This window comes from Perca fluviatilis, chromosome 2, assembly GCF_010015445.1.
Source record: "Perca fluviatilis chromosome 2, GENO_Pfluv_1.0, whole genome shotgun sequence".
Lineage (NCBI taxonomy): Eukaryota > Metazoa > Chordata > Actinopteri > Perciformes > Percidae > Perca > Perca fluviatilis.
Window position 1 is genome coordinate 17,879,011 of NC_053113.1, and position 12,956 is coordinate 17,891,966.

Sequence of the window (12,956 nt, forward strand, 5' to 3'; positions counted from 1 at the left end):
ATTCTGAAGCAAAGTTGAGGAGCGGTCTTCAGAGGTCTGGTAAGCTCACTTTCTAACTTCACAAGCCTACATTTCTTTCATTTTCAAACTTGATGTTTTTCACCCCAACTGACACTGATACATGTCCTCAAGTGATGTCACTTGAGTCAGACTTCACACAGCTGCCTCTGGAGACACAAAAGGTTTAACTCACAAACACCTTTAATGTACATGTATGTATTACAGTTTTTTTCCAATTGCTAACACACTAAAATGACATGCATAGCACAACTAGTGAAACTGACACACAGAGAGCAAAACATCTTCTCAAGTCTACAAAAGTCTAAACACATTTCTGCTTTACACACATTTTGCAATTCAAAATGGCACTTTTTAAATGCACTAAACACGGTTCTCTGCATAAGACAACAATCTGACATAAAGTCACATGTTTGCCATTTCAAAACACTTCCATTCAAAAAGACACTACATGAGCTAATTGGCCAATATGCATGCCACCTAGCCAAACACCTCAATGGTTAATGGTTACCACTTCAATCAGGAAGTAAGCACTATGAAAAGACCACAGGTGAGCACCTTACAATATTTCTGCAAATTTTTTCAGCAATTGTGTTTTAGCAATTGGAAAAAAACTGTAACATTGGTGGAGTTCCACTTTGAAGGAAAAAGAGGGAACTGCCAATATAAAACCAAGATGCACACTGTTTTTTTCAGTAAAATTAGGATTGAGTAAAAGGAAAGAAAAGAAGGTGAAAGAAAGACACTGAGACTGACTAAAAAACAGAAGGAGAGGGAAACAAAGCTAGTGTGATGATGTAGATATCCTCTGGCAACTGTGTGTGTCTTCCACATGCATCTGAGTGACATTCCCTACTTCCCCTACTGTGTTATCCTGGTATGTGTACTATACACAATCTTATTTAATCGTATTATCATCTGACACACACACACACACACACACACACACACACACACACACACACACACACACACACACACACACACACACACACACACACACACACACACACACACACACCACAAAGACACAAACACACAATTATTATCATCACTACCAACATTGCAAAGAGAAAGGTGGGGCATGTTCACGTGGATCCACCCTGCACCCACAGCAAAGGATTGTTGTTATGATGTTAGTTCAGCGCTGCAGCATTTCTTCTCCTTTCCTTTCCATCGTACTGCCCAACATGCTCCCAAAGCAAAAGCAGCAATTGCATTTAAGACCAGCAAAGTGTCTTTAGAACTAAATTCCCACCTTAGATGGTTCAGGCTGCTAAATAGATATAGAAATAATGCACTATGTAATCCTAAAAGTTACTGCTGTCGGTGTGATGTGAAATGTGAGACATTTAGTGTTTTAGTCCCATTAGAAATGCCCCAGTGGCAGTTGTCCAATTAGTGGACTGGTGCTCAGACTACAGTACTGTATGTTAACGCGGCATTAAAATACACCTACAACGTTCAGTGAAATACTGTTCCTGACCTTTTTAGCACTGCAATGCACTCTGTTCCAAGGCACACCTTATTACTGACTGATTTGAAATGTCACAGATAAGTCGAGTAGATGTGAAGAAATAGATGCTGGCCGAAAGAAAAACTGTTTTAAAAACGTAATGGTAAAAAACTGCACTAGGCTAATTTTATTTGATGAAAATGAAGATAGTGTTATGCCTCTGTCTTCAAAATTGATATTCCTTGAACTCTAGAGCCAGAAAAGCTCGTAAAAACAACATTTCCTTTAAAAAATGTGGCCAATTTTAACTGCTCCACATGCGTTATTGCCACATGTGGTATGATAAGTACAATAGTCTAGTGCGAAGGTACGGAATTGAGATAGTGTGTGATAGCTTGTTACAGAAGGGCCAATGTATAATGGCTTTTGTGATTTCCTGAAAATGCATGGTCTAATCCAATTAATTAATGTTCCACCCAGAATAACGGAACATAGCCAAACTGCTATTGACCATATCATGGTATCTGACACATGTAAAATCCTACAAAGTGGTGTCATTGTGCATGGAATTAGTGACCATTTTTTAACTTACTGTACCAGGAAAGTTAAGAGGGCTCAGATTAAATGTCATAAATCTGTGAAGAGTAGAAGTTTAAAAGGGTACGATGTTAACAAATTTCAGGACATACTAAAGAATATTAACTGGTTGGAAATTACCAACATATGTGATGTTGATGTAGCATGGGATCGCTTTCAATCTATTTTCTTGGAAGTACTTGACAAGATAGCTCCATTAAAAGAGACCAGGATTAAACAGAGATCTAAACCTTGGATAAACAATGATATCATGGACACTATTTCCTTGAGGAATACAACTTTAAGTGAGTTTAAAAAAACCAAACTGCCTGCTCTTTTTAATGAATATAAAATACTTAGAAATAAGGTACAGCGAATGGTGGATAAGGCAAAAGAGGATTTTTTTATGTCTAAAATTGAGGAGCATAAAAAGGATCCCAAGAAATTGTGGGCAACTCTTAGGCCTTTGGGAACGAAAGAGAACCCTAAGCAAAAACAAGGTAAAATAGGTCTAGATATTAATGGGTCCATATTGTATGATAAAAAATTGGTCGCAGATACTTTTAATAATTTCTTCACAACAATTGCAAAAAATCTGGTGCAGAAGCTTCCATCTACTTCTGGTGTTTTTAGTGATCCACAGAGGGTACATAAGTTTTATGAAGAACACTTTTTTTTTCAAACAAGTAACAGAGGAGCTAGTACTTCAAAAACTTAAAGGCCTGAATCATTTTAAGGCTACTGGTCTTGACAACTCCGCTCCCAGATTTCTAAGAGATGCTGCTAAAATAATCACTCCTGTCATAACCTATCTTATTAATTTATCCATTCAAAATAACCATTTTCCAAAAACATTTAAGGTGGCAAGAGTGATAACTTTATATAAAAAGGGGCCTAAATCTGATCCTGGAAATTTCCGCCCTGTATCTATCCTGTGTTCAATATCAAAAATTGTTGAAAGGATCATTTATGAGCAAATAGACAGTTATTTAGCAGAGCAGACCTTGTCCTCACCACTTAAATTAACGTGTGGTGTTCCCCAGGGGAGCATTTTGGGTCCTCTCTTTTTTTTGTTATATGTTAATGATATGCCGTCTGCTATAACTTGTAATTTATTTTTATTTGCAGATGATTCAGCTATTTTAGTCTCTCATAAAGAGAAATCAGAGGTGGAAAGGTTGCTTAGTTTAGAGCTCCTTAACCTCAGTGGTTGGTTAACAGACAACAAGCTATCTCTCCACCTGGGCAAAACAGAGTCAATTCTTTTTGGGTCCAGAGTTAAACTGAAAAAGTCTATGGGGTTTAGGGTAGTCGTAGATGATGTTGAAATTACGGCCAAGGAAGCGGTCACTTACTTAGGCTGTATACTGGAAAACAAACTATCAGGGAAGTTTATGGCCCAAAAAATTATCTCAAAGGTAAGCCAAAGGACTAAGGGTTTCCTGGCAAGAATATCCAGCCTCTTAGATAGTAACACCTTGAAAATCCTGGCTGATGCCCTTGTTCAATGCCATCTTGACTATGCCTGTACATCTTGGTATACAGGCATTACTAAAAGCCTCAAAGACAAGCTACAGATCTGTCAAAATAAACTGATCAGAGTGGTTCTTAAACTCCATCCTAGAACTCATCTTCTCCCTGACCATTTCTCCAGTCTTAGGTGGCTCAGAGTGGAGGAGAGAGTTTCCCAACTTAAACTGTGTTTAGTCTATAAGATAAGAAATAACCTGGCACCCAAGTATTTATGTAATTATTTTTCAAAAATTAGTGATATGCATAGCTATTCCAGTAGGGGGAGTTCCACAGATTACAGGCCCTGCTGTTTTAAGAGCTGTATGGGAAAGTATTCTTTCCTATACTCTGCAGCTGTCTTGTGAAATGGCTTACCTTCCAACCTTAAATTGTTGAGCTCCTCTTACTTTCATTTTAATTCTTCAATAAAAAAATGGTTAACAAGCCCATAAACAAACTTAAAAGATCCTTGAAGTACTAGGAATATCGTACTGTTGTTTGTACTGTATTGTCTGTTTATGTGTCTGTATGTCTGTCAGGGAATCTAGTCCCTGTTTTCCATTGTGTTTTAGATCTGTTTTATTTGTCTGTTTTGATTATTAGTTGACCCCTTTCCCCTTTGTCCTCAGTGTTTTTAGTCCATGTGTTGTATTCCCCTTCCATCTTAAGGACCACAATGGAAACAAGCCTTTGGGCTTTATTGTGTTTTTATCCTTTTGAACACCTCTTGTTGATTGTTGTTCAATAAAGTTTTCATTCATAGCATGGTATCGTACCCATACAGATAATAATTTTAATTAGGCATTGAAAATATGATCCACATTTCTTAATTCCTTAAAACACAAACTGGTTTCTTGATTTAAGACATTCCATGCTTTCTACCTTCTTTTTATGGTTCTTACATTCATTTTACTGATCTGTGAAATATTATATTATTATTAAGATCCGTGCAATATATTTATTATCTATCACAACCTACCTCCCCTTGTTTTATGATGAAAGTTGGTATACGACGTTGCCTGTGGTTGACTGTGTGTGTGATTTATATGTTATATATGGATGTGTGCAACATAGTTTCTTTAAAGCACCGCTGGGAGGGGCATTCACAATTTCGTTGTATTCATTGTAATATATTGACAATAAAGGCTTCTTATCTTATCTTATCTCTTATCATACAGAACCATAAAGGGTTCATGGAGAGCTATTTTACCATAATTCTAAAGAGACATTAAATAAAGATGGTTCTTGGAAGCACTAAAATAGGCTCTGTCCACCAGGGCCGAGCGATATTTGAGTATTTCTTTAGTTAGTGATGTGCCTGCCTTCTGCAATTAGATCAATATCCATTCCACATAAAACACTCATTCTGATGAATTATATTTTTACATAATGAAAACTTAGTAGATATGTTATATTTTCATGTTTTCACGATATAATGAAAATAGGATGTCACGAAAAAGCCACAAAACAGGAATAACAGTAGGCTTAAGATTGATAAATATTATTAATTCAGGAAAATTATACTAAACATGTTTATACCAATATTTTGTGAAATGAAAATCACAATGTAAAATGTTGACACTGCCTACAAGAATAAAATTATTCTTGATTTTCTACAAACTTCCTCCTAAATTGTTGTTTTTTAATTCAAAAAGTGGAAAAGTTTGAGTTGCTGCAGTTCCATACAGAAGCATTAAAACCATGTGTCATAAATTACAGGAGCTGGATAATAATGAATAATAATTTCATAGAAATTATGTCTAGGGATAGGATTAGTTTCCATTTTAAATGGATGTATTTGAACCGATCATCAGTCTTAGCGTTGACCCTGTGGTAAGAAACTTACAGCGACACTTGGCACAGCGTCCCTTGTCGTACTCCAGCGGGTCGAGGGTCCGGCTGACAGATCGTCTCTGCCCACTCTCCCTCAGCCGAGCGGCCTCCTCTTTGGTGTACTTCCCGAAGTCCTCGCTGTAGCTCCCATACTTCTGAAACCGACACAGTAAGGTTATTAGCTTAATATTCAATGTCTAAACACATTCCACAGGCCCTTCCCACAAGCAAAAACACAGAGAACATTTATTTTATGTTATTTTTTTCCAAAAGAGAAATTAATTGATTTGGCATTTAAACAACCCTATTGCTGGTTCAGCATCTTCTTCACTAATCAAATATGGCCACTATGTGAGTATAGTGAGTTGGTAAAAGAATCAGAGTGATATATAGAGACTGGTCTAGCAGAGAGAGAGAGACAGTAGCAAAGACAGATACAGTGCAGTGCTGCTAACTGGCTGTGTTTACTTTTCTTAAAGCTACAGTACATTGTGTAAGAATTTCTCCCATCTAGCGGTGAAATTGTATATGACAACCAACTGAATATTACTTTCTAACCCCTCCCATTCCGATCGCATTTTAAATCCTACGGTGGCCGTATTATTCCAAGAAGTACAACTTCCTTCCAGTGTAATAACAGTTTTACATTTTTGTTATTTTGGTGCCATTTCATTGCTAACATAAGCTATCAGGTTCCCAAACGAATGCAAGCTAATGTTAGTAAAGTATCAGCGTGATCCTCCATCTTCATCAGGCTTAAAATCTGCTGGAAAATCTCTCCCTGGCATTCGTCACGGTGCCACTGAGTGTAATTGCATGAAACACAGAGGTATGTACCTCTTTGGCTAATGTATTTTAAAGATGGAGGCGCAACATGGCAGAATACATACTAGCGAGTCGCTCTGTTCTGAATGATTCTGAATGGCAGATTCTACATTTACGAGAATACTTTGATTAGTTGGTGGAAGTAATTACACATGAATGAGCACATATTTGTGTAAGAAGATAGGGGCTTTTCAGTTCCTCCAGAAAAACGCGATTATGCGATCGCATAATTCAATGAATAATCAGCCAAAGTCCACATATTTATGCAGGGGCCGCATTTTTTCAAATACGCGCACTTTCGCTGCATAAATTGCCAATTTCCTAGCAAAATGTGCGGGCCTTGCATGATTTCATAATCCCCGCATTTTCGTTGCAAAAAAGTCACATATATCTTAGCAGAAAGTTGAAAAATGTTGCGTTTACTTCACACATAAGCAGCCATTGTCCCCTGTTGCCATGGGAACGTTATGAAGTGACGTAATTACGCGACGTGAACATCATCGAAAAGCAGGGTGTTTGGGGAATCACATTTTTTGGGTCTTTTTCATCAAACCGCAATTTTTGCAAGTTCCCGCAATTTCATTGCATAAATATCCCGCACATTCCGTCGCATTTTTTAAGAAAACGTGCCGCATAATCAAGGATGTTTGCCCGCAACAATAACAAAAAAAGTCTTTTTTCTGGAAGGACTGACTTTTGCTAAGCTTCAACTCAAACATTAAACAATGGAGCTTTAAACCTTATCATAACCTGGAGTACCTCTGGATCATTACGGCCCCCATAAAGGTCAGAGGTCAGAAAAAGAATACATATTTCCAAAGATAAAAGTTGTCTTTTTACTTCAGGGAAACACACACACACACACACACACACACACACACACACACACACACACACACACACACACACACACCATCACAGATTCAGCATGAATCGAATAACTCAACTCATTGGCTCCAAACTGTTCAACCTTTACTGTGACCCCAGCACAACAATCCACACACACAAACAACAAAGTACTCTTAAACACACACAAATACACACATACAAAAGAAGTCAAGTAAGCAGTACAAGAGACAGGAAGGAAAAAGGGAAAAAGCACAAGAAGAAGCACAACTCATTTCACATATGTGAAGAATGTTCTGGAGATGTTGTTAATTTACACAGAAGCATTTAATGAACACTCAATTGAGGAGACAATTAAGCAGGCAGTACAGTTTAACTACGATGTGTTATTGTGTAGTGTCAACTCTCTGAAGTTCCTGTCTTCCTGAAGGTTAATTTAAACTCATGCTGGAGGCGTGTAAGGTAAATTAAGATATTGCAGGCGCCTAAACACAGATGCTAAAGCCTATAGTTCAGCCTATCTCTCTCTCTCTCTCTCTCTCTCTCTCTCTCTCTCTCTAGGAAGTATGCTCTATCTAGGAAGTGTGGCAGGCCCATCAACCTCCAAAAGGAGACAGTCCTGAAACAATACATTTCCCTATCATGCAGATGGGTACACACCTTGAATCTGTAGAGAGACAAACACATGAACATGTTTGTTTATTAGAGACTGGCCGAATATTCGGGGTACAAGAAGTAATTTGTGCCCTCTTCTGTGACCATCCTAAACAGGGACATAATAAATGAGCACTGCCGCTGTTGAAAATGTATTTATGTATTTTAGCTGCCATTTACTGTCCGTTTTCCTGTATTGCGCCTGGCGTCGTGAAGCTGCCGTGCATCACCCAGGTGGGTACCACACAATTGTGGTGGTAGAGAGTAGTAGCCCCCCAGAATTTGCATGTCTTAGCTACAGTGTATAAAAACATTGTTAAAAAGACAAACAAAAAAAATCACATTACGCATATTACGTCTATCGTCCACACCAGCACCGGGACGTGTGTTTGAGGTGGCGCCAATGGAATCAATTCCATGCTTATTAAAAAGTAACAATTCTGATTTAGAGTCGAGGGTGGAGACTAGGGCTGTCACTTCTCCCAAAATCAAGTCAAAACGAATACAAAGTAAAAGAGAATTCGTTCGAACTAATTAAAACTTTTATGAAATTGAAAGTGTTTCTGACAATTAAAAATTAACAAAAAAATAAAGATGACATTGCCTAAATATAGTAATGCTCATGGACTTCTGATGTCAGAACTCACAAAAAGACAAAGACTAAATCTGAAATTAGCTGACAAAATCAACAGTAGGCTGCATGGTATAAACAAACAAAGACTTTCAAACTCTATAAGTTGCCTTTCTTTCCAGTGGTTATGTACAGTACACAGCAAAGCAAAACTTACACTGCTATTTCTACATGTCCAGATTGACTAAATCTCCATGCATGTCAGGACAAAACAGACCCTGGAAGCAGGCTTACATATCTTGGAACCTGGCCCCTATGGCCTGACGGATGCTGACAATGCTAAACCGTGAATGATGAACAGAGATTTACTTGGAACATTGCAAACACCGTCTGCAATGTACACAAACAGGAGGCATGCTGCTGGCAAAATTTAGCCACACACACACACACACACACACACACACACACACACACACACACACACACACACACACACACACACACACACACACACACACACACACACACACACACACACACACAGTTTGGGTGAACCATAAAGCTCAAATTCCCTGTTGTGTTTTTGGGGTCAACAATCACAGCAGGTTGACTGAGCAGTACAGTCTGTCAGTCAAAACAGAGGATCAAGGACATTTACCTATGGCAGGTATCATTCCCCAGAGAGGATGGGTTCAAGTTAAAACTGTCAGAATACATGTTTGACGGGTCCTCATCGCAACCATGCTGTGAAAAGGTCGACTATGCTGTTTGCGGGAATTGCAACCCTGTCCTGTGCAAGTCCCGTCCATGTCAAACATGCTTGGTATTTGTAAAGCTTTGCCAATTGTGACACAAGGATCAATACAATTTACAGCAGCCTCTCTGTCACTGGTACCAGCAATAACAAACAAAGTGACTGTTAAATTGTCTTACGTCTGAATTGAAACCCCCAAATTGACGCTCAATTCGGAGGTACTGCATTCAACAATTTTCAGCTTTCCAAAGGCAGACAATATACTGTAACAACCATGCCCACTTGAAGCAGCAATCGACCAGGTGTGCGGAGGTGTGAAAGTAGGCAGGGTTTGAACGTCTTCCTTAAATTCTTTTTTTGTTCTCCACACAACTACTTCTGTCACGTTCTATGTGTATAATAAATTTTTTTTATTTTTTATTACTTTAACACAGTTTTCAAAACTCTACACACTTACCCCATGGCTTCAACCACAACCTGCTGAACACTGTGAATTTACAGCACTTTGTTCAAATGCTATATGTTATACATTGTAACGTATGAGAGAAACAGTAAACAGTCCATATGTCCAGGTAAGATGTCTGAGGTTACATACACAGCTATAAAAAATGTGAGAAACACTACCTTTACCGCAGTAAAACTGCGCACTTACTGTTTTTCAGAAAGTAATGGAGGTGCAAGCAATGGAAACACCACATCCATTTGTATTTATAGATGATGCAGGTGCATGACAAGCCAGGTCATCAAATGTCATGATGAAAACGTGTGGCCTGATGCTGGAGAGAGGCAGGAATAGCCCCACAATTCTTTGTTACTATTACGTACCTTTAGTTTGTTAGTTTTTGGTGTTTGATGCTAGTATTTGTACTCGCAGTGTGTTCTGAGTGACAGTGTGTGTTGTCTTGTTGTCTGCTATTTTGCTGCACTGAACCTGTTTTGGGATGTGTGTGAAGAGTTGCGTTCTTTGAAATGAGTTTTGCAGGTGATGTGAACTGTTTAGCTCAGGTGACTGTTGGTAATGCAGACTGTGGTCAGAGTTCTGTACATGTGGCTTCAGTTGTGACCACTGTTGTTTGGCAATAAAAAAAAAAATCTGTAAAAAGTGATGTGTAGATAGTCTTGTGTTAGCTTACAGGAATGTTTCTGATCAGTTCAACATAGTTGGGCAGACAGATTTAAAAATTATAAAGGGAAAGGGAAAGTTTTTACATTAAATAGGTAAAATATTTTCTAAGCAAAAAAACATCTTTATTTTCAAATATAATACATATTATCTCGCTTACTGCACAAGTTGGCTGTACATTGTTTTGTACTTGGGTTGAATGTACAGTACTACTGTTAGATTATTCTCAGGCAATATGAGTACAACTACATAAGTAATTATGTGATGATTTTGCAGGAAATCCTCTTGTTAGACAGACTTCCATCCTTCCATAAAGTTATTTTCATGCAGTAATTACATTTTGCTCCATCATTAATGCCTTTTGACATATTTAACCATACTTTTGAGCACAAGCTCAACACTATGCACATGTTGACACATGTTGACTCTTTCATAACCACTTCACTTTAAAGAATAGATGAGCAAGAACAAAAAGCTTCCTGATACATCTTTAAAATGTACAGCTGGTTCCAATGCAAAACACTTTCTCAATACCAAACCATAGAAAATGTTAATTGACTGATAAGCCTTAAAATCCCTCGCCAGATCCATGTAAAATTCCAATATGGGAGTAAGAAAGGAACAAAAATTTAAAAATCAAGAAGGGACACATTTGGGGGGCGATTTGGGGTTTCTTTTCTTCCGTATTTATCAGCATATTTTTTTAAATTTTAAAAAAACAGGCATCATAAAGTAACTTTCTAATTTGCAATCTTGACAATATACACAGCTTTCTTAAAGTGCATGGAATTTTGACAATGGAGTTTGGCCAAAATCAACGTGAGGACTGAGACAATATAGAAACGTGTCCTTAGTTACTTATACCACCACTTACACAGCGACTTACCACAAGCCACGTCATGTCACTTTCACGTGAGTGTACAAGGGGGTTAAACTTTGCTTAAAATCTAACAACTTGTTGTTGACCCTCGGTCAGCAAAAGCACACACTCAAGTACAAACTTCACGAATAACAGAGATAGAGACACTGTTTCCTTCAACATACGCACATTTCACCAACACACATTTATTTCATTTAAATTATAACTTTTGACCACAAATTTACACTGCTCGCTATCATGTAATTAGTAGATGTATACAATTAGCCTGCAGTGTTAAGTTTAACGACTTGTCAGTGGAGTCTGGCTCCCCTCTTAATGCAAGGAGACAGCACGTACTGTGTGCCCAGTGAACAAAGTTCAGACTGGCAACAAGTCAGACTTACCAGAGTTTGTTCATACTGCAGCGCCCGCTGGTCCGACCCGTCCCCTGCCATGGCTCGGCTGTCTCTACCCGGCGACTTGATGAAACGTTTTCAGCTTGAAAGCGAGAGGAAATCGACAGCGATATGTCTCTCTGTGTGTTGGACTGTGATTAAAGCATTGGACTGACTTTAGTTTCTGTCACAGCAAGGCTGTTCTAATGGTTGGCCTACTCACACACTTATTGTGTTGAAGTGGAAAGCATCTTGTAGTTTTGTAGCGTTCAGCTCAGGATAGACTTCTCTGTAATTGTTTCACATCGCTGCAAAAGAACATCAAACACTTTTGTTTCTCAGAATCACTTTCAAGCATGGCATAGAGTGTGCCATTTGTAAGCCCACACCACTCTGGGAAATGCTAAAGCAAGTGACAAGGCACAGGTTGATGCAAGGTAGGTCATAACATTAAACGATCCTTTTAGTTTTAATACTAGCAGCGTGGCTTTTTGGATGGGGATGTCTCTCTGTCTGTCAGTCGTTCCACCATTGGCGATTTTAGACACTTTTTAGGGGGGCTCAAGTCCCCCTAAATTTCATCTCAGCCCCCCTAAAAATCATAATAATAAAAAAATTTAAATTAAAAAAATATTATAAAAAAAAAAATCAATTTTAGTGCTTCAAGTTTGACTTTGCGAACTTGTCTGTTAGTGACAGAGGAAAATAATTACAGGTTCAAAGGGCTTGAAACCGGTTAAATATCCTGTGTCACTGTCACCAACGCTTTGCACCTGTAACCCAGTCAAGGAAAGGGTTAACAGAAACTTAGTTTTGGCCAATTGGAGGTGGTTTTGCATGGCACTGTATCCGTGTCACATTCTCATTAGGGGCTGAGCCCCCCTAAAGGTCTGATCCTAGAATCGCCCCTGCATTCCACTGTTAGTCCAGACTGAAATATCGCCATAACTATTTGATGGGTGGCCAAGAAATTGTTTACCGACATTCAAGGTGACTACCTACATATATTCAGGGTGCCCAAGCCTCTAACCTTTAATCTACAGTAGTGCCTGCCAACAGGAGATACATTTCACTAATCCAGTCAAATATCTTAATATCTACTGGATGGTTTGGCACATAATTATGAACGGTTTCCAGTTGACGTATCCTGATAACTTTGGCGATCCCTTGACTTTTCATCTCTAGTGTCACGAGCTGTTGACAAAATCATTGTTGAGCAAATCAATAATATAAAAAACTGATTGTTAAAATATATATATATATATATATATATATATATATATATATATATATATATATATAAAATGTGTAATGTAATACACTGTAAGAGTAGAACCACAAAGATTATGCCTTGAAATAAAAGTCAGAAAAACTGCATTGACCTGAGGTGAATCCAAAGTGGATCAGTGGACAGAAAACTGCTGCTGCACACGGCTCTGTGTGGCTGGGGCCTTTCAAACTTTGAGATGATCAGACGTAAACAGTTAGATTTCAACTTTTAGCAAAGGATATCTCTTCCCGAGGTCAAACCCTT

The 12,956-nt window shown here is 38.3% G+C and overlaps 1 protein-coding gene across 3 annotated transcripts in view; it reads right to left on the minus strand.

The window, feature by feature from the left end:
• Positions 1 to 11,651, minus strand: part of LOC120552194 (chloride channel protein 2-like) — a 90,663-nt gene extending 79,012 nt beyond the window's left edge. For 2 of the 3 annotated variants that reach the window (XM_039790011.1, XM_039790001.1), the window contains exons 1-2: positions 11,432 to 11,651; positions 5,409 to 5,550 (exon numbers count right to left, since the gene is read on the minus strand). In XM_039790011.1, coding sequence (XP_039645945.1) covers positions 5,409 to 5,550; positions 11,432 to 11,482 — 193 coding nt within the window. In that variant the 5' untranslated portion in view covers positions 11,483 to 11,651. The remainder of the gene's footprint in view (positions 1 to 5,408; positions 5,551 to 11,431) is intronic. The other variant, XM_039790020.1, reaches the window with a different exon arrangement.
• Positions 11,652 to 12,956: the final 1,305 nt, after the last annotated feature.